At 43.8% G+C, this 25,200-nt stretch overlaps 5 protein-coding genes across 6 annotated transcripts; 3 read left to right on the top strand and 2 right to left on the bottom strand.

The window, feature by feature from the left end:
- Window positions 1-341: 341 nt before the first annotated feature.
- On the top strand, window positions 342-4,900 carry BCIN_16g04540 (hypothetical protein). The gene has a single exon (XM_001549111.2). The coding sequence runs from the start codon at window positions 1,074-1,076 to the stop codon at window positions 4,359-4,361; it is 3,288 nt and encodes a 1,095-aa protein (XP_001549161.1). The 5' UTR covers window positions 342-1,073; the 3' UTR covers window positions 4,362-4,900.
- Window positions 4,901-7,163: 2,263 nt separating this feature from the next.
- On the bottom strand, window positions 7,164-8,557 carry BCIN_16g04530 (hypothetical protein). Of its 2 annotated transcripts, XM_024698176.1 has the most exons (4): window positions 8,268-8,557; window positions 8,011-8,179; window positions 7,592-7,942; window positions 7,165-7,544 (listed from the first exon to the last, which is right to left on the bottom strand). In XM_024698176.1, exons 3-4 carry the CDS (start codon window positions 7,797-7,799, stop codon window positions 7,318-7,320), a joined length of 435 nt encoding a protein of 144 aa, XP_024553992.1. In that variant the 5' UTR covers window positions 7,800-7,942; window positions 8,011-8,179; window positions 8,268-8,557; the 3' UTR covers window positions 7,165-7,317. The 2 variants fall into 2 exon arrangements, with proteins under 2 accessions (XP_024553993.1, XP_024553992.1); XM_024698175.1 differs by having other exon boundaries at window positions 7,164-7,544; window positions 7,592-8,179.
- A 2,813-nt stretch (window positions 8,558-11,370) lies between these two features.
- On the top strand, window positions 11,371-15,532 carry BCIN_16g04520 (hypothetical protein). Its single transcript, XM_001549116.2, has one exon. It carries the CDS (start codon window positions 12,397-12,399, stop codon window positions 14,902-14,904), a length of 2,508 nt encoding a protein of 835 aa, XP_001549166.1. The 5' UTR covers window positions 11,371-12,396; the 3' UTR covers window positions 14,905-15,532.
- Window positions 15,533-18,431: 2,899 nt separating this feature from the next.
- On the top strand, window positions 18,432-22,048 carry BCIN_16g04500 (hypothetical protein). The gene has a single exon (XM_001549118.2). The coding sequence runs from the start codon at window positions 18,928-18,930 to the stop codon at window positions 21,817-21,819; it is 2,892 nt and encodes a 963-aa protein (XP_001549168.2). The 5' UTR covers window positions 18,432-18,927; the 3' UTR covers window positions 21,820-22,048.
- A 12-nt stretch (window positions 22,049-22,060) lies between these two features.
- Window positions 22,061-24,191, bottom strand: BCIN_16g04490 (hypothetical protein). Its single transcript, XM_024698174.1, has 4 exons — window positions 23,798-24,191; window positions 23,524-23,743; window positions 23,279-23,466; window positions 22,061-23,215 (listed from the first exon to the last, which is right to left on the bottom strand). The coding sequence occupies exons 1-4, from the start codon at window positions 24,027-24,029 to the stop codon at window positions 22,242-22,244; spliced, it is 1,614 nt and encodes a 537-aa protein (XP_024553991.1). The 5' UTR covers window positions 24,030-24,191; the 3' UTR covers window positions 22,061-22,241.
- Between the last annotated feature and the right edge of the window lie 1,009 nt (window positions 24,192-25,200).

Here is a 25,200-nt window from a genome sequence, read left to right as displayed (position 1 = left end):
GTCTGATCCACATCTGTCAAATCCCCCCAGCCATTTTCAATCTTTTCTCCATGTTCCACCCATGCGTCCAATTATACAATTGTGGGCAGGAGACAGAGGGGCCGAGATTGGAGGCGCATTCTCATAAGCCAAAGAAAAGAAAAGAAAAGAAATCAAAAAAGGATCCATGCCATGGAAATCGGATCGACGACATCCAGATTAAATCCAATATTAGCGTCGAGGCCGGATTTCATAATTTTATACCATTTAATCCTCAACGGGGCTAATTTGCCAATTACCAATTTACCAATTACCAATTTATTATTACCATTCGACCCAACAACCAACCTGGAGCCGATCTCGAGCCAATCTCTCTTAAACACATACATACAATCCCAATGCCAATACCGCTCACGCAACCGACAACTTTGCTTGGTCTCTTCTCCCGTTTCCTCTTTCTATTGACTTGTTACTTGTTTCCTGCCAACTGCTCGTACCAACCATTGTCTCCTCTTGATCCCTTGTACTGGCATTAATCACTAATCACTAGTTAATCATTAATCATTAATCCTTAATCATTCAACCATCAGCCGTTCCACATGCTCTCACCACCAATCTATTATACGCCTTACGCTCTTGATCGTATTCCTTGAAACCTTCCGAGAGCTCCATCGCCATCGCACAGAACAATTGAAAGGGGCAAAAAGAAGAAAAAGAAATCCCCCCCCTTCCCCCAAACTCAAACCCCCCAAGAGTTCTCCACATCCAGAAAGAACGAGATCTCGGAAAGAAGAACATTCGTCTCGTCTAGTCCCTGCTGCAAGGTGCGGTGTTCAAGACAACTTGTGTACAACGACCCACACCTAAAGAAAATCATGCAAGCAACCGCCTTGAACGACGAACGACGAAGCCTGTAACAGGGCGTCACTCGAAACAGCTTGCATGACCTTTCACCTTCTCTTGATTCCCAGTCGATTATGTTTCAACCTCTCTTATGCTTGTAGACCATCTCTCTTTTAAGGTCTCTTGTGAGCAATGCGCCTGCGATTTCCTCATTAAAATAATACACCTCTAATCAGCAAACATAATCAAACATGGAGAGCACAACAGTTATGACTCCTTCGACCTCGAGGCTCGCTCCTCCATTACTTCACCCAAGATCTGCTTCAAGAGCAAGATCCCCCAATAGATCCTCAAGTCGATCACATATTGCCGATGACCTCCTATCCGACCTCACGCCCACCACAACCCTGCAAGCTTTCACTTCCCCAACCGGCAAATTGAAGACGAGCATCGAAGCTGCATCGCCGGCGGATCGAGCATTCGGCATACGCGCAACCTTAGCATCCAAGAAAGTGCAAGAATGGTTGGATGAATTATCAGATTGGCCATGGCCCCAAACCGGAGGATCGGCAGGATTCGAAGCTCCTGACGCTTCAAAGAGCATAAGAGTATCACCACCAAAGTCGGACAATGGCGCGGAACAACAGGATGAAGAAGATACCGAGCCGCAGTACTGTGGGAGTCTGCTGTTCGATCAGGTTGTGCGATATGAGTACCGGATAGAAGAAATTGGAGAGGGTATGGATGATTTGAAGGTGGAGGAGATAAAACGACAGGTTTTGGACACACACTTTTCGGTGAACTCTCGATCCTCTTCGCCTTCTAACATTGCCATTCCCGCCTTCCTTGCCTCGTATCCGATGATGGATGATTTCACAGCTATAGTTACCGCCACGGTATTGCAGGCATTACCGAATCTGGCGAAATTGACGCGTTTATTGGATATATGGGGCATTCGTCTTTCTGTACTTCGAAGAGTGCCGCCGCTGTTGCTAGGGTTGGATGATGCGGAGATGGCATTGAATTCGGGATGGCAGGCTATAAAGATGGCAGGGGCAAATGCTGCTGGTTCTGGTGAAATGGCGGATACGGTTCTTTCTCGACAAACTTTCGAAGTCATGAAAAATGTTTTACAGGCCAAAGTCACGATTCTTGGGAGAGATCTGGATTACATGCTGGATACTTTGGAAGGCAGGATGGATACCTTGCCAGATAGTTGGTTGGACAGGATGGAAAACCTCGAACGCGATTATGGCGAATGGGTCGTTTCAGCAGATCGTAAAATTACAGATGGAGAATTGGCCGCAATTGCGACTGTGCAGGCCAAAAGTGCTAGAGCATCTGCGATCAAAAATGGTACAGTGGAAGGAGATGTGAATGTTCACGAAGCGGTGCCTACTACTCCCCTTCAACCAGAGTCTATGAACACACCCAATAGGTTATTGTCTACACCGGCGAAAACACCAAATCTATGCACTGCTCAAGTGCCAGACCATGAAGCTACGCAAACTTTAATTTCGAAAAGCCCATCTCCCCCTCAAACACCATCTCCATTATTAGATTCTCAGCCCTGGCAACAGACTGGCAGCGGTGCGCTTTCACGTACTCCTTTAACTCGCTCGTCTAGCGTCAGAAGCTTCACCAAAGTTCCCAAATTCGGACATACTTTCGCAAATGCATTGAGACGTACCATTTCGAATGACGAATCACCACAAACCTCGAGTCATGATTTACACGTCACAGCCCCCCAAATATCTATACGACCATCATCAGCCATTCTTGATAAATTCCCAAGTCCAACTATGAGCCCCCCTACAGGATCTGGATTGGCAAGATTGCGTAGTTTGAGCTCACCCCATATCATCGGCATAGAACGGGGATTCTTTGCTTCCCAGGATTCAATCACTTCGCCAAAGAAAGATGCTGTCTTGAATGCGCCAGCTTCTAGCATTGCTTTAGCGAAACAACTGGGTATTTCTTCTACATCCCACGAATCGGCACAGAATAGTCATGCAAAAGCTCAAAATCTGAAGGCATCAGCATATTTATCTAGCGCCTCTCGCAATTCTACAATAGCTAGCAGCGATGGTGCTTCAGAGAGTGCCCAAAGGTTTAATCCTGATGCGATGGAATTCGATCTGTTAAATGCACAAATGGAAGCCCGCAGGCCTTCCATAATTGTTGATGGTAGTCAAAGCAATCATACTCGTGGTAGTGATGCTTCAGATGATTCACTCTCGGACCGTTGCGAATCTAAAATGACACCAGAGGCTAGTCCAAGCCCTGTCGATCATGACTCTGATGGTGCATCTACGGTAACATTTGAAGATTTCCCCCTCCCACAAAAATGGTCACATGATCTTCAGAAATATGATAACACTCCACCTGGGTCTCCACCAGGGGTTCCAACCAAAGCTATACGCCGCCCTCGTAAACTTCTCGAAAGTCCTGATTTCTCTCACTTGATATCCACATCTGATGATTCTTCTTTTTTTCCTAGTGGCAATGCTCTCGAATCTATCCCTGCCTCGCCCGTCAGCAACAACAGCGATGACCAACTGCAACAACAAATTAGTTCTTTACTTCAATCAATTCCAGCGCATATTCGGCTTCGCTCCGAACCAGAAGAAAAGCAAGATACTAAAGGAGTTCGTACTCGGAAGACTCGTCGCTCGGTTACTCCCTCGATGCCTGCAGTTCGTTCGCAATCTTCAATTGGCAGCTTACGTGCCCCAACTCCATCATTTACACTTGCTCCTGCGTATGCGAAGAGTGGCACTCCTCGTCACAGACCTCAGAACGGTAATCCAGAGATTAAAGTTTATCATCTATCTAGGTCAAGTGGTGAAAAGCCAATTAAGCTTTTTGTTCGCCTAGTGGGTGAGAATGGTGAAAGAGTCATGGTACGTGTTGGAGGTGGTTGGGCCGATCTTGGAGAATATCTCAAAGAATATGCAAGTCATCATGGACGAAGAGCGCCAGTGGATAACGATAAAGTCGAGGTTCAAGATTTACAATCACGTATTCCATCTGGGGGTTCTACTGTTCGTGATAATGGACGTACTACGCCTGGACCTGGTCGTAACACACCTGGTCCTCGTTCTGCATCTGCGATGAGTGTTCGTCCATCAACTGCCGTTGATCGACCCAAATCATCCCTCGGTGTTCGCAAAACAAGAAAGTCTACATTCTCTTCTTCTGATGCGGTACCTCCCCTTCCAGCTACACCATTTGCTGAAGTTCAACGTGAACCAAATACCAATGATACACCTCAATCAGCCGTCTCTAGAAGTTCCTCAAGACTAGATTGGAATGAAGAAGATACTTCATTGGGTCTTGCTGGACCAAGAGGTAAACAAAAGGAATTAGATCAAAAGGATCTAGAATGGGTTGAAGGTATGAAGGAGAAAGTCATGTTGGCAAGTACGGAGAAGGAGAAGGAAAGACGTAAAGGTGGTCATAGACAAAGTTTGGGAGAAATGGATAAAGTTGGAGGTACTAAGAGATTGTTCAGGAAAACTTCAAGGCTAGAGATGTAAGTGAAGTGGACAAGTTCTCACCTTCTTGCATTGCGATCGGATTATTGTTTTATTATTGCATAGCGTGCGTTGCTTGCTTCTTAGGAAAGGAAAGGCTTCATTTCATTTGTATGGAGTGGAGATGGAGGATACTGAGTTACGGAATGGATTGATGCATCGGTATAGCACAATGAGGGTCTAGCTGGCTAGCATGGTCATGATATGATATGACATGCACGATGGACTAGCGGATACATTATATGTTTTCTCTTGTCTTTCTTTCGCTTGGGATATATTTTTCATGGGGAATAGGATGGATGGATGGATGGTTTGGTGGGATAGGATGGGATAAGACGGGATTGATTCACGGGCAAGTTATTGCATCGTTTGTCGAATTGGGATAAGTCGGGTCGGATAAGATAGAGTATAGCAAATCATGGAAGGACAGAACAAATAGAGAACTTGGACTCGAGATACTCGAGGAGATGGGTACTTGAGGCCTGGAAGAGCGCACGCACTTTAGATATGGAATATAAATACCCCCTTTTTTGTTTCTTGCAAATAGTTTCTTTGATTTTTTTGTACTGTGTTGTGTTGTGGTGTGTGCATTCTTGAAATGAGAATTAGTTACGTTAATTTACGCTAGATTGCTAGATGAATAGAGTAAAAGGAAAGATTAATTGAGGAGATGAAGAATTGAAGAAGATGGATAGTGAGCGATTGATTGATTGATTGATTGATTGGTCGTTGCTAATAATATGTACATCTCCTCGTCATAGGAGAACATCACACTGGCTGGTTGGTATTCCCATTCCCTCCTGTTCTCTTGCGAAGCGCGAAAAAAAAAAAAAAAAAAAAAGACGTGTCCACACATGTGGAATACTCCGTGCTTGACCGTGCCACCTGGTGGATAATATCCCTTCTTTCTTGTTCATCCCATCGAATCGATTCTTCGGTGCGTGAAAGTACGTTTGCAAGATCTCTCTTGTATTCTCTCGAATGACATTTCTCGCTTCGTGGAGCCAGTGCCAGTGCCAGTCTTGGCCTCCCTCCTGCGTTTTCCTCGCTTGACTGCGCTACTGCTAGCTCTGGTCGATTCATTCGAGAGAAAGAGAGAGAGAGAGAGAAATAGATCTCCCGATTTCATGATTCGTTCTCGCCTTGCATCGTCCCAGTATGCATCTGCGCTGGCTCGGTCGCGTCAATCTGTATGTATTAGCCTTGGTAATATGGTCTCTGGCTGCGTTTACTTCCTGGGTCTTGTTTGCTCCCCACATACCTATTTCCATCTGCTGCGAATTGAACCGAACCGAACCGAACGGGCCTGATTTGCACGCTGCCATGGACGAGCCTGCATTCTGATGTCGTTCCGTATAGATGGGGAGTATAAAGTGGCGATTTGGGAAGCGAGAAAGAGGTGTGCGAGTGGATGGTGGGTGGATTGAGTATTTATTGTATTGTATTGTGGGATTTTGTGGATGGATTCTCTCTTTTTCTTTTTTTTCTTTTCCTTTTCTTTTTGCTGCCTTTTCTTTATCGAGGAGTGGATTAACTTATGGAATGGCATGGTAGAAATTGTCCTGCTGTTGTTTCTCGCAGTTTCGAGTCGGGTATCGGGAGAATCTTCATATTGGGTTGTTGGAGATGGGGACAATGGAGTGTTCGCTTTCGATCACTCTGCGGAGAATCAAATCGGAATGGAAATTGGAATCTGCGTCGCGTTTGAAAAGTCAAAAGGTTTCTGTCCTGTTGCTCGTGGCACAGTCGTACTTTTTAATATCGATTATCGATTCGCAACCAACCGGGGTTAGACGCCAATGTCAGATTTCCTTCGGGTTGAGTTTGGCAAAAGTGGGTTTGTATAGTCGTTATGATGTGCATTTGTTAATGTATTTTCCGGGTTGCAAGTTAATACATATCGATTAGTCTAGCTCTGTGATAAGATACTTCTGAATAAATTATATCGAGGATTTCCTTGAGAACTAATGTGCGCGGAAAACGTGACCTCAGGTGGAAGTCACATAACAACTTATTAGCTAGTATTTATAACGCTGTTTTTTTTTGTAGATGTAAAGAAAGCAATCTATTTTCTGTTCTCTAATTTGATTCTTCGTGTTTATATGCTTAAGCTTTAAATATATTATTTCATTTTGTTACTGTTATATAGTGAGTTGATTGTTTAGTTGATTTATAATATACAAGAAGACCTTTCTTATATTATCTCTGTCGCCTTCTTTTCTTTTACATTAATAGAGAATATCTCAATCTGAACAGGATGAGGAATCTCTCAATCTTGAAAATAAGAAAGCATGTGGTAGGGTAGATGTTTGTAAGCGAATTTTATAAACGATACGGTGGTAAGCTGTGTGTTTTACAGATTTACAATCTCAACGTGCAAGATTATTCACAGGTAGCTTATGATTAGACTAATGATAAAACAGAGAGGTCATACTTACTATATAGTTTATATTTCTATGTTGAGCGCTAGGATGGGTGAGTGGATTTAAGATTTTGCAATATCAAAGTATACTTTTCTGGATATAGTATGTTGAATACTGTCTTTTACATATGTCAAGCGACTAGTAAAGTTCTCCACGTCACGAGTGAATATGCACATATGAGCGCGCGCTAGCACACAAGCGTATCACACCTAGTTCTCATAGCTTCAAGCCCAGGATAGATTATACATAATATCGATCAAGGCATTGGATCTAGTATGAAAACTTCACAATTATCATTGAGGTGTTACCAGCAGTTTGGAAACATTTTACATTGATAGAAAGACAACAAATAATTCTAGTTCCATTGATCTTCCTTATCACTTGGAGGACACCAAATTGCACCGGAAATATCATTCAAGTTGATTCTGTGTTGAAAATGCGATGACTTGTGAAGTCTGGTTGGATTTGCTATCATGAAGAGGTTTTGCTAACGTATCTTATGATATGCAATACACCTGAATAGATCAACCGACGTGTTATTCGATATGCAACGCTCGAATAACTCTACCAATCACTCCGAAATCTTGTTCCGAATCTAACCAGATGGCTCCAATGAGAGCTTCGACTGTTGTCGCAACAGTGTATTCCCCTGGCTTCTGCTGATTAACCGGGAAAATCATCTGATCTATCAAACCATTTTGCTGGCCGATGGCTCCAAGATTTCGATTTGAAGCGTTCTTCGAAACGCATTTCTGGGAGGTTTCTAATATTCGGTTAGCCTTCACTCGCGGTGGTGGGTCTATAACTTACCTAGAGTTGCTCCATCTAAATACTTGGTATAGACAAGCTCGAGACGGATCAATGCATCTCCAATCAATGCCAGTCGTCTATTTCCCTGCCGCTCGACAGTCGAATTTGCGCCAAAGACAACCCCGCTCGTGACGAGGGCCTCTGTAAGCAATTCGTCTTCCTTGAAGTCGTAGTCCAACTTATTCTTTACGTATGTTCTGAGACACATGGCTGTGGAGAGGGAGGTATCGTGTGAAAGATATTCAAAGGAAATTCTGATTTAATAAAGCAAATGAGGTCTTATGGTGTATGGCTGCTGTGTCTCTCGTCGTCCATTGCACTTCTTATATCAAGATTATCATTGAGTTTCGGCTATTGATCACTTAACCCAAACTACACTCGAATGGAGGAACGCATCAAAAAGCATCAGAATGTCATACTCTCATGAAATCAATGAACTGTCCTGAATTGCGCAGATCTTCCGCATGTCTATACTATGATGTCTTTCTCAAAGCATAATGAAGACGTTTTCCCTCATGAGAAAGTTAGGTATCGTATAGCAAGATCTCATACTATGAGATCTTGGATATACGAAGTTAAATGAGATAGCTAAAATTCAATCAGTGAGATTAAACATCAAGTACGTCACTTATTAGTTCAGCAGTGACTGTGAGGTATGGATCATAAAAGTACGCACTGTTGGAAACTTAAGCAAGGGATGCTGAGGTAACTTATGATTTGACAGTGTCAGAAGAATGTATATCGAGAATTACTTTTCCTTGTAAAGTTCATGGAAAGTTGATGAACGCATTGAAATATACTACTGTACACTGAATCTTTGACTTAAACGATGGGATCTTTCAGGAACTGTTTCTCATTCGAGTGAAGCTCACAATGCGGGGTTTGACTTTATTAGATGGTAGATTTGAGTTTTGCCATTGAATTCGACTGTCTCACGTTACTGAACTTGAAATGATATTCACAACCATGCTCATTGTATTGTGAAATAAGAATCAGATCTGTTGTAAATATATTGCCTTTCTTCATAGCATGTGCCGATTTACGTACCTCAGTTACAATAAACTTTCAATATCATCAACTCGAGAAGTTGGTGGCTGAGCCATCACATATACAACTCCTTATTTCGGAAGAGTCGAATTTCAAGAGCCGTGATTACCTCTATTTACAAACATGACCGTTATATTTTGGCACAATTACCACAACAAGCAGAGACGTCGAATTGCACATGGTTTTTCGTTTGCTTTTTTTTTTATAGAGAAAACCGCTATAATCCACTGACAGAGCGATCTCTAGTAATGCTTTCAGCTGATTCCAAATGTGTAAAGACTTGGTTGATAGTTTGCATTCCTCGTATATTGCTCGAAAGTTCTGCATTCTCTTTAGTGTACATGCATTGGCTGATAATCTATTAGCTTGAATTTTTGAGGTCTATCGCCTTTTGCTACAAATCACAACCCATTCTGAGTCACTCATGGTTCACTAAACTCGATTTATTAACTTTCAAGCATAATGTAACTTGCAGAGCTTATCAAATCACCGTGCAAATCTTTGCGGTCATCACAGAGGGACCAGGAATTGTTAGACAAAACAAAACCAGGCTTTTCATGAATGTTGAGAGATGACGTGGAATTTCGTATCTAGCCAGAATGATTGTTTGCTTAAATTTCTGTGAAATTATGGATGATGATGCTACTTCAGAATCTTAACAATCATTGGAGAAATAACACATTATGGGGTGGTATATGTCGCGAAGTAAATCGTGAAAGACATACAAGATATATCAGAGTTCAAAGAGTTGTTTATGTTGAATATGATTTTAATGTGTTAGTAATATTATATATATAGCGATTGGCGGAGAGATTTTGTTATCATAGAGACTCAATATCAAATGTTCGAATAGAGTCTTTTTTCTAGCATTCAACATTCGTTTGAAGTAGTTGGTAACATTTCAATACTACTAAAGAATGTTCAAAAGAACAATTCTGTTAACAAAAAGGTTGAGAATTACCACAATATACATCAGTACATGTATCTTCTTTGTTCCTATTATAATCCCGGTCGGCAGCCTCAAGTTAATCACATGCCATCTATTGTTTCTTTCCTCACATGAGTTGCTCAGTAACTCATATAAATAATTTGTGTAGAATTATGCATTTGGTAAACCATAAAACACCAAAGATTGCCAGGTGTATTCAAATAGCTGGCAGCTTCTCGTACTACTGGTCGATAATCTGGAAAAAGCTCGGTTCTCGAGGCTATCTCGGGCGTGCCTTTTCTTGTCAAGAGAAACTTTTGCACAAGGTTTCAAATTGAATTTGTCTTTCGGAAGACGCCTGAGGTCAGCTTTCGTATAAAAATCGTGCCATACCACTCTTCTAGCGAGGTCGAACGGAAATCTCTAAGCGAATTCAACTAGAATCTTGACGACTTCGACGGTCTAACAAAGCCGATTGAGGATACGAAAACAACAATGAATATCCATGAAAGCGGCAAAACTTCCTCTGAATATCTCAATCGAGTTGAGATCTTGGGTCTTGATCGCCTTCACTTAACAATAGTTGACTTACCAGAATTGATACACTCGGAGACAAAGCAACAATCGGCCCTCGATATTGAAATGGTACAAAGCATTGTTCAGAGCTATATGAAGGAACCACAGAGCAATATTCTCGGAGTGAATACTCATGACAAAGATCCCGATCTTTCGTTATCTTCTGCTCGTCAATAGTATCCTGGAATAGAATTCAAGAGGGTAGCCTAGGAACTTTTCGATGGTTCTGATCACAGCTTGAGTTTTATCCTTTGCTTGAAGAGTCACGGCTTCCCAGCGAGGCTTTCCGGTTGACCAGATCGGACTCTCTCTCCATGGCGTACTTTGAGCTTACAAATAAAAATATTTTAGTGGATTAATGACGTATTCCGATCCTTTAAAGTTTTGTTATAAAGAAGTAAGATGAGCCTCTCCGTACAGATTACAAGCTTTAGAGCAACTAAAGTCATCTTTATGCGTGAAATGGCAATGCACATTCAAATCAGCACTATTAAAGTTCTCATTAGTGATACCGTGCTCTTCATATATAAACTGAAAGAATTACTCGGGAACTGAACCGCGAATGGCCACTTCAATGAGTGTAGAGAAAATCTGCAGCAATAATTTCTGACAGCGTGATTTACACCAAACTCTCGCGTACCAAGCTCTAGCCTATCTAATATCCTTCTAATCCTAATTGATATAACTACACCTTATTGAAATCGAGATCCGTGGATCAATAACTTGTGAAGATTCTCAGTGTCAAAAGACCAATGCAGCCAACCATTCATTCTTGCTCGCATACACCGACGCTACTATCATACAAAGAAACCATCCAATCTCTTAATCGCTCCTAGAATAATTGCTGTCTTATTGACCGGAGATCATCATATCTAGAAGCCTTTGTGATCCACTAGAATATCGCAAAATTTGTGCCGTTTCAACTTGTTCGAGGGGAAACGTCTTGAAAGGGCCCACTTCTCTCTCGAATAAAACCGTTACGATCGGATAAACGGTAGAGCTGATATCCCTCAGGAATTTGCCCTTTAGTTGATCAAGGCAGTTAACGAAGCAAAGAAATAGAGTATCATTGCTGTGTAAAATGCTACACAATCAGTCATGGGAGCACATTGTGAGAGTGAAAACACGTGACTTCAGGGTCACGTGCTACCAACGTTTAGTATTTATAGCTTCTCTTCTGTAGACCTAAAAATATCATCGAATTTTCTACCTTCTAAAGTTGTCTCCTGAAGAATTGAGTGCCCAGCTCCTACCGTCTCCCTCACCTCGCTGTCGCGATGTAGCGATTCACCCCATTTTACTACGTGTAGCCACTTGCTCTATGCTTGGTATATGCGAAGGCTTTTCTTGTGTGACCATTACCACCTTCTACACTTTTACATTGGTGACCTACGCAGGGAAGAAAACGTCGAAAGGTCAGATAGCTATGTGCGAACCTGAGCTCTTGGATCGTCTTCAGAAAGCAAGTGGTTATTGGGTGCAATAGGTAGATTGAGGTAACGGGACTGCCGGAATACCTGTAGATGGTATGGTGTCGCAACTCGTGATTGTTGCGGTGAGGGAGACATTGTTTCCCTAAAAACTCAAAACCGATATGTGGCCTCTTGGTGTAAAAGTGGGGGGGAGTGGAAAAACTTTATTGTTGTATCCACATCCACCACAGCACCGAGAGAACATATCGTGACTATCTCGAACGAAATAGCCTCCTGCGGAAACGCCGGTATCGCTTGGAAGTCAAGGGAGAATCTTCGCTTTTTCAATCTACAAGTCAGGTGGGCGGGGGGACACCAGGGTAAACAAGGTGAAAACTCAAAAGTCTACGGGGCTAGAAAATTCCTATAGAGTTCTGATTATACGTGGTCAGAATGGGGGTGGACTAGCAGCCATCTGATGGGTATTCACCGGCGATACAAGGGTGAATTCTCTCTTGCCCAATGATGAAAGGGAGACAAAGAGCGGAGATACTTCCTTAGCCAAGAGCTATTCCGAAAACTCGGGAAAGTAGGAGGTTACGAGTTAGAGAAAGCCCAACGTCAATATGCCGAAAAAGTGGTGAAATGTTGGTTGTCGTGGATGCAATGGGTCTCTTTGTAACTTCGCAAACTTTTCGCGAAGTTATGAAGAAGGGTAAAAGACTCCGAAGTTGTACGAAAACAACGGTATAAAGTCTTGCTACCCTTCCAAGATTGCAACCTGCAACAACCGATCAAGAATAAAACATTAGAAAAAGAAGGAAAGAATCATTTCAGACAAAATGGAACCCATTAAATTCGAAGGAGAGGCTGGTCAAATGAGGGAGAGAGACTCGATCTCTGATTCGGCTTCCGATACATCAATTCCGATCACTGCATCCAACTCTCGGGAACAGAGAGACACCCCCGAAGCTCCAGGAGAAGGACCACTCCCTCAACAAGTAAAGGAGCAACGAAAAACCGAGTCTGTCAAACAGAAGCAAAGCGCCAATGTGTTCCCGCAAGATGGGCACGTTAGCGCTGCACAACTTGCTGCTATTTTGGAACAACTGAGCAGAGCAAATGCCCCACCATTGCCCCTCCCCGGACAAGAAGGAATGCCGTGGTTCCAAGGTTCCAATGCTACAGAGTGGTGTGAAGGCATGGAACAACTCCGACGCAACTACAGGATGAACGAGGAAGACTTCCGTCTTCGAATTCCATTGCAGGTGGAAAGGACTCTTCGAGAGGATGTTAAGGCCATGAAAGAGTGGCAGCAAGAAGGTTGGGATTGGGAACGCAAATTCAAGCCTGCATTTCTCAAGGAGCACTTGGCAGATGATATTCATCAGAAAATGTATTCGAGAGACTACATTCGTCGTCTTGCTAAGAAATATAAACAGGAAGGGGAAGACAATGCTGACGCACTTGCACGCTTTACGCGTCAGTATAATCAAGTCGCCCAACGCTTGATTAGAGACAAAGCTTCAACCAAGAGCGAGGTCACTGAAACTTTCTTGAAAAACATCCCTAAAAGAGCTGCTCGCAAGTGCATTGCTGGACTCAAGATAGACCTGAAGAAACCTGGTACAGTGGAGTGGGATAAAGTCTTTCAATGGGTAATGCAATATACAGACAATGAATCCCAATTTAGGATCCTCGAGGTGAGCGATTCTGAGGAAGATTCGGGTCTGGAAGAGTTGATCGATACTGTCACTTCATTCAAGAAAACCAAAGTGCAAGCCAAGAGTCCTGTCATCCCAAAGGCAGACAGTATCGAGCAAATCACGAAAATGCTTGAGAGCTTTTCTGCAATAACCCAACAAGAGAAAGCTCCCAAGAGAACGGAAGGAAAAGTGCAGATACTTGACCCCCATTCGAACTACAGAATCCCTCTTGCTACGCGACCCCAAATGTCAACATACTACCCCTCTCTGGGCTCGAACAATGTGCAAGATGGTATGGACGACAGTGTAGAATATGTCAATGTCGCTCAGAGGAGATATTGTTACTTTTGCCAAAACCAATACCCTGGGAAAGAAGATCACAGTTTCAAAAAGGACTGTCCTGTCTTCAAAGAGTACATTGACTATGGATATATACATCATAATCAATATGGCGAGCTGTTTTGGGGACCAAAGGATACAAAGGAGAATCCCTCACCTATCATTCACGACCACAAGACTCAAGGTTCCCTTGCTAAGGCAGTGAGCTTGAGAGCTAAGTCAAACGGATGGGACCAACCACAGAGAGAAGTGGAGCAAGTACAGCTAATTGAAGATATATATACCGCAGAAGTTCTCAATGTCGACAGCCCAGAAAATTTCACTATAGGAGAATATGTTAATGCGGTCAGCTCTGAACCTAGGAAACGCGGCCGACCTCCACACGGTCCTAGTAAGGTTCACAAACCACCTGTCAAGAGCGCGAAGAATCAGAATTCTACTCTTGCTTCGAAGGTTCTTAAATATGCTCACTTGATGTCTCCTGAGGAAGATACTCTTAGCCACAATGGGGCTGAGCCAGATACTGAACCCATGGATATCCAAGACCCCAACGAACCAGAGATTATCTATGAAAGGGTTGTTGACAAGACAAAGAAACCAAGGAAGAGAATGATGCCTAGGCTCATGACGAATACCTTCGGCAGTATAGAAGAGCTTGATAGAGACATTCTCTCATCAACTATTAACGTGTCTCTAGGACTGATACTCAGGGAATGTCCAGCCATTTGGAAAAGATGGACAACCAGAGTAGGCGATCCTACTATGCCTTCAGAGTTGAACAGCCACTTGATTAATGCCATCAACCGACTTCCTACTAATCTTCGACCTGAAGCCCCGGAGCAAGTAAACCACACCGACTTAGTATACACTACAAATGAAGATAGAGAAAGCCTCCCGAAGGTTAAAGTTAGTGTCAACGGCCTAGGTCCAGTCAATGCGATCCCGGACTCAGGATCCACGATCAACCTGATCGACTCTGTTTTGGCTAGAAAACTTAATCTACCCATCAGCCCAGTCCAGACAACCATTGTGGGCATCAGTGCAGACTCCTTAAATCTAAGAGGAATTTGTAGAGACGTTCGTGTTGCATTGGGAGGAGTCTCGAATGTGATCAATATTTACGTTATGGAAAACGCTCGCAACGAACTATTGCTAGGTATGCCATGGTTTATTGCAGGAGAGGTTAGCTTTACATACAGGGATGGTGCACAATACCTTACAGTCGTGGATGATGACAGAGAAACTCAAGCTAGTGTTTGGAGTGCTGGGCAGAAGTTTCAGACAGTGATGCAATCGGAAAACTAGGCACTGACACATTGAGGGGACAATGTGTCGGCAATTTCCCCAATTCCCCCAGTTCTCGTAACTTCGCAAACTTTTCGCGAAGTTATGACGATGGCAAGACAGAGCATTTTGCAAGAATATATGCTTCCCTTAGTACCGAATTTCAGGAGTTCTGCTTCAACATGTTAGAAAGGTCAGATGAAGGAAAACACATTATATCCTCTCAAACCTTCGAAGAATTGTTCAATATTCACATCGTGAATGACGATGTGGAACAAGTAAATACAATGTACAAGAACAAAGCTACGAAGGTCCGCCCCTCGAATCAACCATGTAACATCACTGGAGAACCCCCTGGCGGAAGAGACGATTGGTTTGAGCGTGATCAGTTAAGAAATCCGTATCAAGAGCCATCCGGGAGATGGAAAGAGTTTCTTATACCCCGCTTCAACAAAGAACCTGAAGGGTATCGGCTCACTCCAGAAAGAACAAAGGCGATTGATTGCGGAGATCTTTTGACGGATTTGGAAAGAGACATGCTGATGGCCTGCCTCCTCAATCGAGAAGGGGCCTTAGCATTCGACTGGACACATGCTGGACGGGTACAAGAGGACGTAGCCCCACCACAAAGAATTCGAACTGTTCCCCATGAGGCTTGGCAAACTCCTGGTTTCCCAGTTCCAAAAGCCTTAGTGGAAGTGGTTTCTACTATGCTTAGAGATAGAATAAAGCAAGGAGTCTTCGAACCATGCGATGGGCCTTATCGTAATCCGTGGTTCTTGGTGAAAAAGAAGACCCCAGGCGCCTATCGAATCATCAATGCTGTGGTAGAGCTGAATCGACACACGATTCGAGATGCGAATCTACCTCCTGATGCAGATGCTTTTGCGGAAAATTTTGCAGGCTGCACGGTAGCTTCACTAATCGACTTCTTTTCTGGTTATGATCAGATACCTCTGGCTCTCGAGAGCAGAGACTTAACAGCTTTCCAGACCCCGCTTGGCCTCCTCCGATACACTACACTTCCCCAAGGAGCAACCAACTCGGTAGCTCAATTCTGTCGTATCATTATGAAAATTCTTGGTGATTTGACTCCGTCAGTGGCAATATCCTTTCTGGACGATATCGGCATCAAAGGACCGAAAACGGTATATGACAACAAAGAAATAGTACCGGGTGTGCGAAAGTTCGTTCTAGAACATATCCAAGCAATTGATAAAACCCTTGAACGCCTTGAGCGCGCAGGCTGTGCTGTTGGTGCAAAGTCCAAGTGGTGCTATGATGGAATGGAAGTGGTAGGCTATGTAGTTGGATCAGAAGGACGAAAGCCTGTGGAAGCCAAAATCAAAAAGATCCTTGACTGGCCAGAACCCAAATCAGCAACAGAAGTCCGAATGTTTCTAGGTGTCTGCGTGTACTACAGGATATGGGTTGAAAAGTTTGCACAGAAAGCGGAACCATTGTATCGCTTGCTCAAGAAGGATGTTGAATTCTCATGGACAATTGAACAAGAACAAGCGATGAAGTCGCTGAAGGAGAACTTAATCAAGCCTCCAACCCTGATGCCTTTAGACTATGGAGATACGATGATTGTTGGACAAATTGTCCTCGGAGTGGACGCTAGCATCGATGGATGGGGAGCACACTTAGGACAAGAATCTGGAGGAAAACGCACCGTTGCGCGCTTTGAGAGTGGACTATGGAATGACGCCGAAAAGAACTATGATGCGACAAAAAGGGAGTGTAGAGGAGTGTTAAAAGCTCTTCGAAAATGTAGATTCGATCTATACGGGATACACTTCGTTCTGGAAACAGATGCCAAAGTCTTAGTTGCCCAACTGAATCGAGCGGCAACAGACCTCCCCGGAGCTCTGGTCACTCGATGGATCGCGTGGATTAGGCTATTCGACTTTGAAGTGCGACATGTTAAAGGCACAGCCCACACTGCTGCTGACGGACTTTCAAGAAGACCAGCCACACTCTCTGAAGTATCTGAGGAAGATAAGGAGGAAGACATTGATGAGTGGATTGCAGATCAACTCAACAATGTGGAAGATGTTTCTACTATACATAACTTCGCAAACTTTTCGCGAAGTTACGAATTGGACAAGGGATACAATAGTGAGAGCCGAAAGATCGCTCAATATCTAACCAGTCTGCAGCGTCCCGAAGGCATGACAAGCCAAGAATTTTCGAAATTCAAAAAGCGTGCCTTAGGATTCTCCGTACGTGAGGGGTGTTTATACAGAAATGGGACTCGTGATACACCGCACCGCAAGGTTATCGATGAGCAACAACAAAGGACATCACTAATCGGTAACTTGCACGAAGCGTACGGTCACAAAGGGGTTGAAAGCACATTTGACAAGGTACACAAGCTCTATTATTGGAATGGAATGTATGAAGATGTCAAACGATTCGTCAAATCCTGCCCCAATTGCCAGAAACGACAACCCAATGTCCAAGAAGAACCCCTGCACCCTACGTGGGTGAGCACCTGTTGGCAAAAATGCGGCTTAGATATCATGTACATGCCCCCGGATAACGGCTACAAATACCTTGTTTCTTTACGAGATGATTTATCAGGTTGGATCGAAGCCAAGCCATTGAGAAATGCGACGTCGCAAGCCGTCGCTGCTTTCATTTGGAATGTCGTTTGTAGGCATTCAGTCTTTGGCAAGGTTTCTGTGGACGGAGGACCCGAAAACAAGGCACACGTCGAATATTTCTTGAGAAAGTATGGGATCAAACGGGTGCAGATCTCCGCCTACAACTCGAAAGCAAACGGCCAAATTGAACGAGGACACAGACCCATAGCTGACGGACTGGCAAAGGTGATGGATGGTAAAAGCGGATGGCTGCGTCACTTGGACGCAATGTTGTTTGCTGACAGGGTGACCACACACCGACCGACCAATCTGACTCCATTCTATGTGATCTATGGACGCCACCCGGTGTTACCCATAGAAACGCAATATAGCACATGGAGAGTTTTAGATTGGGAAAAGGTTACTTCCCGTGAAGATCTCTTGGCGTTACGTCTTCGCCAGTTAGAAATGCACGATTTAGACATGGAGGAAGCGGTAATGCGCAAGAAACGATATCGTCTGGACGGAAAGGCGCGTTTTGACAAAGACAACAATGTGATTGACAAGAAAATCACTGCAGGGGATATAGTTCTTCAATTTGATCCGCAGTCGAAAATCGACATGTCTAGAGAAAGGAAACTTGGATACCGATGGCTTGGTCCATACCGTGTAAACAAAGTCTTACCGAACAAGAGCACTTACATTCTGGAAGAAATGGATGGAACTCCAATTGATGGGACTTATTCAGGAGCCCGCCTTAAGAAGTTCGTCAAGAGAGAGGGAGAATACATCCCAGTCGGAGGAGAAGAAGAGGATACGGGAGATATCACTGAAGATGAACTTGAAGACCCTCTGGAAGCATTGCTAAATCCAAGAAGGAGCGAGCGAATCGCTCAACGCTTTACGACAACAGAGGACATGATAGATCACATACAGGAGAATCAAGATGTCACACCACCGACAAACACCAATACTCGTATCGTAGTGGAAATCCCAGCCATTAGCCCATCAACACGACGCGCTTTTCCAACAGTGCTAGAGTAATTGACGGGGCGTCAACCATACACCAAGGTAGGGTAGAATGGTAAACTTCGTTTGTCTTTGTTAGAAATCGAGAACTTCCTTATTCGGGTTAAGAATGCGTCTCTTTGTATTATACCCTTTCATTGCCTTTATAATTAGATCGCTTAGAGAACCACATCTAAGTCCAGAAGAGCTAGAAAAGTTCTATAAAGGCAGACAGAGTTTCCATTTTCTCTCTTCACTTGAGGTTCAAAACACTACAACCCTTTACTCAGCAGCTCCCTATCTCAAAAATATCTCTCTTGCCTCCTTTAAATCCTACTTCTCACTAATTCCCTTCTCTTATATCTTTTCTTAAAAATACTTTCACCTTTTCTGTAAAATATAACTTCGCAAACTTTTCGCGAAGTTACATTCAACACAGACTTTCACGATGTCGGACGAAGACAATAGTACAGGTTCAGGCCACCATTCATCAGACAACCAATCTCCAGCCCCTAGTGGCAATGAGGAAGAACAAGATCAGGCCATGATGATTGATGTGTCAGACATACGACTTCAGCACATGCGACACAATGCGATAATAACTGCAGGGAACGAAGCTATACTAGCAATGATGAGGGCCCATGAAGCCATCCAAACATTTCCGGAAGAAGAACGATACGCCAAGTACTTAGAGTTCAATAACTGGGTTGATGCTCAGAAAGACTGCGGAGACAACCTGAAAGAAATGTCCATGATCACCATCATTCGAGATAATCTCCACATCAAAGCCAATGTATCGACGAAGCAAATGAAGATCGACAACAAAGAGACTCTCACAAGAATAGAAAAGATTCGGCGCATGCGACAAAAGGCTATCGACAAACTCAGCCTGCTGTGGCACCATTCTCGTAAAGGCGTTACCTTCGCCACAATCCTCATCATGACATACGGAACTAGGTTCCAATATGAGCTAACCAAAGTAGTCAAATTGGCTGACCCCGACACGTTACTAGAAGTGGTCAATGGAGAGCTCATACGCCGACTGACAAGCCCCCCCAAGCCTGGAGTGCGGGTTAACAGACACTTGATGCCTTCTGAGTTTAGGATGGCTTTCAAAGTCCTCGACCCTGAGCAAGAACTTAAAGCCTTTGAGTGGGATGACGAGAGTCGAAAACAACTTGGCCTTAAGTACAATATGGTCGGAATGCTTGGAGAGGAAAGTTCCGACTACTCGGAAGACGTCCCACCGGCAGGAGACTCACACATTGAATTCAGTGCCATACCATCTCCACCTCCCAATGAGGAAGTGATCGCAAACCTGGAGAGATGGTCAAGATTGGGAGTCACAGTGGCTGAAGAAGACAAAGAGCCGCGACAAAATTGCTTGATGGATAAGTGGATCGTGAGACAAGCTGCACCATTGGGAAGTGAGGAGGAGGCAGAAAATGTGGAACAGCCCGAATCGTGCAAATGCCCACCGGAGGCTCTAGTATCAAAGGACTGGTACCTAGCCTTGAAAGAAAAATTCGTGGCCAAACAAATCGGCTGGATGACCATGGCCGAATTAATTCCGCGCAGACCTGAAGGACTTTGCAACTTCCACCTCCGCCACCTAGCGAACGTGCTAGGCCTCAAAACTACTCGAGTGAAGAGCGAGTATCTTGTCCACCGTTTCAAAACTGTGTATAAACGCAGGGACCGTATCGACGACGTGCGGATACACGACAAGTACTTCGCCTGGTTCAAGCTAAACGAAGGCGCGAACAAGGAAAGGAAGAAGAGGATCCTTGGAGTTTTGAAGTTTCGACCCTTAAATCCCTCAGCTAGTGAGCCAGCGTTCGAACTGGAGCCACCCGCCACCCTCACAAAAGTTCATGAAGTAGGTAGACGAAGAGCGTTGGCTACTGATCCAATCCTCACTATGTTGATGGACCGATGTTCCGATTCTGTGTCTGCATCGATAAAAATGTATTGTCACCACAACCGGTACGAAAAGCAGGGACTTGGCTTCGCTCATCACTGCTACTACGCCCCTTGGCAGCAAGGCTGCAGACAAGACCTGATGCTTTGGAGAGAAGTGGCTAAACAACGCATGGATCAGGAGTACCGCTTGGTGACGGTACCATTCCCTGCGCTCATCATCCAAGCAGAGGAAGACTTTGATCGCACCTTTGTGCATGGAAATGCTAGGGACCTGTATACCGTATCCGACTACAAGGTAGCGGATCACATTACAGCGTACGTCGTACATTCCCATGACGAAAATGGTGAGAATACGTCGCAAACTGAAGTCGTACACGGAAGGGTTAAACCTTCCGCTCTGAACGATACAGACTGGAGAACCTTGGCTGAAAGTACGCTTGGCAAGGGCAAGATGATCTTCGATCATGGATTCTTTCATGATATCACAGCTAAGAGACGACACCAGAGTTACACCAACTTGACGAAGTCCGATCAGTACATGAATGGACGGAATAACTCGTGGGCACTCGTAGCTGGAGGGAACCCTACCTCTATCCGGCCATACATGGACGCGTACGGGGATGAGCCGTTCGCAGCCACAATTGTTCCATATACGGCTGTGAAGAAAAGATATGATGGAACCTTGGATCCGATCCTCGAGAATGGCATGAAGTACCAAGACCTGAGGGATGCCCACAGCAACTTGAAGCCAATCTTCAACAAGACAGTCACGTGGGATGGACAACACGAAATTCCAGGGTTTGCTGCCGAATGCCATCTGATTACTGAAAACCCTGTCGAACAAGCTCTTGTCGGGAGATTGCCATGGGATGATCACTCCGTTCTCATCGAAGCTTCACTCCTCCTCGAAATGACTGACGACGAATTCCATGATTGGTACCGTCGACATCAGAAAGAAATTTGGCATCAACATCAACGCGCTTTCACTGATGTCATCTCTAAAGAATCGGCTTATGGTGAAAAATCGTACTATTATGTAGCCTCTGTAGAACCGGCAGCTGGACAGAAACGAAAATATGCTTCAGCCGATGAAGAAGAAGGAATGCTGGGATTCTCTACAGACACCAGCGGTGAAGATGCTACTCCCCCTCCATCGCCCCAACCCCCGAGCCCTGCCCCCTCTCCCCAAGGAACCAGACGTGTAAAACGAAGAAGACGCGAACTCACGGGACAAGATAGGAGATTGAACGACGAAAGAGACGAGAACGAGGGAGTTACGGGCGTAATGAGAGGTGGCCTTTCCAACAGTCGAGGTCTCCCTGGGCGACCAAGAGGTTCAAGAAGAATACGTGAAGTTATTCCTGGAGAGAGACGCAGTGGAAGGCTTGCTGGTCGGAGTTCTCAACCAGAGTCGTAAAGGAAGACGATAAACGCATTTCATAACTTCGCAAACTTTTCGCGAAGTTATGATCGCAGCAAAAAGAGCATTGTTGTTTGGATTCTTGACTTTAATTGATCGGGCGATCAATTGACCAAAGTGGGGAGGAATGTGAGAGTGAAAACACGTGACTTCAGGGTCACGTGCTACCAACGTTTAGTATTTATAGCTTCTCTTCTGTAGACCTAAAAATATCATCGAATTTTCTACCTTCTAAAGTTGTCTCCTGAAGAATTGAGTGCCCAGCTCCTACCGTCTCCCTCACCTCGCTGTCGCGATGTAGCGATTCACCCCATTTTACTACGTGTAGCCACTTGCTCTATGCTTGGTATATGCGAAGGCTTTTCTTGTGTGACCATTACCACCTTCTACACTTTTACAACATTTAAGCTAAGAATAACTTACAGACTATCACTGGCATGAAACGCTGACTCAGTAGTAAGATCATCTACTGGTAACGGTAGTAATCCAATTATACCACACCCAAACTTCCTAACTAAAATTTCAAACCGTTCGCCCAGTTTTCTGATCCTGCCAATACTCCTAAGCTTCTTTTGGTATTCTTTACCGCCAGGAACTAAATCTGGATGCAACAATTCAAGCATTTTTTGAGTGACTTGCTTTTCATCAAGATTTAGAGGGTTTCCCATTCTTGATACACTATGTGTCAACATGCTTTGAGTCGTGGTGTTGACAAAGCCATCACTCGTTTTATGATTTAATGCGCGACTTTCAGTATAAAGATGGTAGATGTGATATCTCCTCTCGAAGACATTATAAGCAATCTTTGTATTAAGAAGCTCAACTTTTTTCATCCGCTCAACTATTGTCAAAGAGTTCATTGCCGGAGGCTGTTTTCCGGCTATCGAGCGGCGTCTGATTTTAAGAAGGCTTGCCAAAGACACCAGTGACTCCCCGCTCCCAATCGTGAAGTATAGCATCTTCAGTTGATGAAAGATGATATCTCCTAGCTTCAAACCAGGAGAAGCTATCTTCATCGCTGTATCAAAGTCATCACTGGCAAAGGGAAAGCCCGAATTATGACATCGCTCTTTTTCGAGTCTCATATAATTAATGAGATAGTCCGGTGTTGATCCTCGACCAATAGTGCTATCAAAATGTGACTCTCTTTTCCTTTTCTTGATGGATTTTGTAGAAGCAGTTTTGGCCTCAGAGTTATGCATCGGTTGAATAGTGTTTGAACTTTGAGATGAGCCACTGGAAAGCGTCGGGATGAACGACGTTGGGTAAAAACAAGATTCTGTACTCAGAGCCGTGGCATCTTGTATTTGACTTGATACGGTAACATCTTGCTGCTGATCGAAAATATTCATAGCCTCGGAATTGAAGAATGTATCTAAACACGTATCGTCTGCTGTGCTTGGGTTAGCGCAAGGCACAACGTTCAGACAAAGAAAATTTTCCAGGAAATACTGACGAAATATCTGAGAATGATTGAGGATTTCGAACGGATCTTCTCCTAGCATCTCTAAAAAGCCGCTTGCTAAATCTACGTTCGGGATTTCGTAGCCGTATGTACAGTCGTCAAAAAAGCTTGGAACAATGACCGCTGCATCTTTAGAGAAAGAATTCGTTGGGCTTTCATCATGAACCAATGGGTCGACTCTAAATTTTATTGATTAAATCTTTTAAAGTCTTGCAAGGATTTTATTCACAACTTACAGAAGACGATACACGACTTTCGTTATGATTGTAAAGTCATGATCACAATCCTGCCAAACAGCACCGATAATCGAACAAAGTGCTAGACGTAACGTAGTTGAATTTGCTTTTCCATCCAGACGCTTATTCAGCTTCAAGTGAGGCGCAATCCCCAGGAGATTTGCCCTTTCCTCCTGGTGTTTCCTGCTAGTAATACACGTCGACTTATTACTCGCCACAGCTTTCTTCGACATTAGAACAGCACATATTATAAGATTCCCCGTTTAAAACATACCACGCGACATTCCATCAACAAGAAGTGTTTTATGCCGTATAACCAACGGAACAATACTATCTCCAATGTGGGCTAAAGTACGATTGCCCTCATATTCTTTCTTCTCTTCCCAGTCCCCAACTTTGTCTCCCGTGAATCCCGGTGTTACCAGTGCGCTTTGAAGCAAATCATGCTCGCGAAACATATAATCTATACTGCTTTGTAGCCATATTAAATACTCTTGATCCGTCATATCGATTGTAAAGAAATGATGAGAAATTTAGTTATGTGGAATAAAGGTATAACATATGAGGAAATAGCATAAACGTTACAGGAACAAAGGTTTATCGAGCAGTTTATTTTATATATTCCTCGTAATACTAAAAATTCTTTTATGAAACCTCTTTTAAACCTCTTTGGGGATTATCAACATGATCTTGTTGTTAGTTCCGCATCTGGCAAAGCGGCCAAGGCTTCGGCTAGCCGGCTTCAGAAAGTGAATGGCCCGGCCCGTGCTGGTTTCGGATCACCCCACACCCGGAGGATGAATCGGCACCCCAATTAGATCACTATCCTGAGAGCTTTTATTTGCCACGTTTATCGGATCGATACAACTTATATCAAACTGAAACAGATACCAATCCGACCATTAACGGAATGGTGTATATCACCGATATAACTTTCTTTACACCAAACGATCCATCGTTTCTAGAAATATGATTTAGCTTAGCTTTATATGTTTAAATTCAAGTGAGCTCTTACAAAGCTCAAATTGGTGTATGAGTTGATCTTAAGATATACTCCTGGTGCCGCTGCGACGATCGTTCTCTCTACTATCTGTACACAACAACTCTTGCCTGGTTATACTTTAGAATTATTCGACCTGGACTGTCCTTTGTACTTGGCCTTTGCGTCATACGCTATTGATGGTAACACATATGTGATTTTGGCGTTGCAAAATGATTTTGCGTTGAGACTATGTGTTGTACGCGCTAGTGTTTAGATATGTTGTGTGATCTTCGTCGCCTTTGTAACTTTCTCGAATATGTGTTTTTGGGAGAAGGAAATTCTGTTGAATAAGACTCCCAATCACTAAATAAGTGTTGATCAATCTTGATTGGGGGGCAGAAAGTCTCCCAGGACTGTATAGGATGGTTTGTTTTGGCTGGGTTTGCTTTGTAATTTGATCAAGGTTGTTTGCTTTCTTTATCAAAGTCATCTCGCCATTGTGTGTGAGAACCACCAGTTGATTTGTAGCCGAATCTTTGGGGTTGATACCTTTATATCAGAGGCTTAGTATGCCCCTCATCAAAGCTGCCCGGCTCATCTTGAGCGTAATCGATCTTTAGAAGCCCCTGGTAATACATCAGAGAAGCAATATAGACCTTCATGAGCGCGCAGATGAGCGGTTTCATTTCCTATTT

The sequence above is a fragment of the Botrytis cinerea genome, chromosome 16, assembly GCF_000143535.2.
Source record: "Botrytis cinerea B05.10 chromosome 16, complete sequence".
NCBI lineage: Eukaryota > Fungi > Ascomycota > Leotiomycetes > Helotiales > Sclerotiniaceae > Botrytis > Botrytis cinerea.
Note: the sequence above shows the minus strand (reverse complement) of the source record. Positions and strands in the feature narration are given on the sequence as shown.

Bases quoted from the DNA above. Each gene is read 5' to 3' on its own strand.
- BCIN_16g04540 (XM_001549111.2), top strand. From the start codon at position 1,074: ATGGAGAGCACAACAGTTATGACTCCTTCGACCTCGAGGCTCGCTCCT.
- BCIN_16g04530 (XM_024698175.1), bottom strand. From the start codon at position 7,799: ATGTGTCTCAGAACATACGTAAAGAATAAGTTGGACTACGACTTCAAG. The intron at 7,545-7,591 runs GTAAGTTATAGA...ACCGAATATTAG, and splicing joins TTTAGATGGAGCAACTCTAG to AAACCTCCCAGAAATGCGTT.
- BCIN_16g04520 (XM_001549116.2), top strand. From the start codon at position 12,397: ATGGAACCCATTAAATTCGAAGGAGAGGCTGGTCAAATGAGGGAGAGA.
- BCIN_16g04500 (XM_001549118.2), top strand. From the start codon at position 18,928: ATGTCGGACGAAGACAATAGTACAGGTTCAGGCCACCATTCATCAGAC.
- BCIN_16g04490 (XM_024698174.1), bottom strand. From the start codon at position 24,029: ATGACGGATCAAGAGTATTTAATATGGCTACAAAGCAGTATAGATTAT. The intron at 23,744-23,797 runs GTATGTTTTAAA...TGTCGAAGAAAG, and splicing joins TGTTGATGGAATGTCGCGTG to CTGTGGCGAGTAATAAGTCG. The intron at 23,467-23,523 runs GTAAGTTGTGAA...AATAAAATTTAG, and splicing joins AAAGTCGTGTATCGTCTTCT to AGTCGACCCATTGGTTCATG.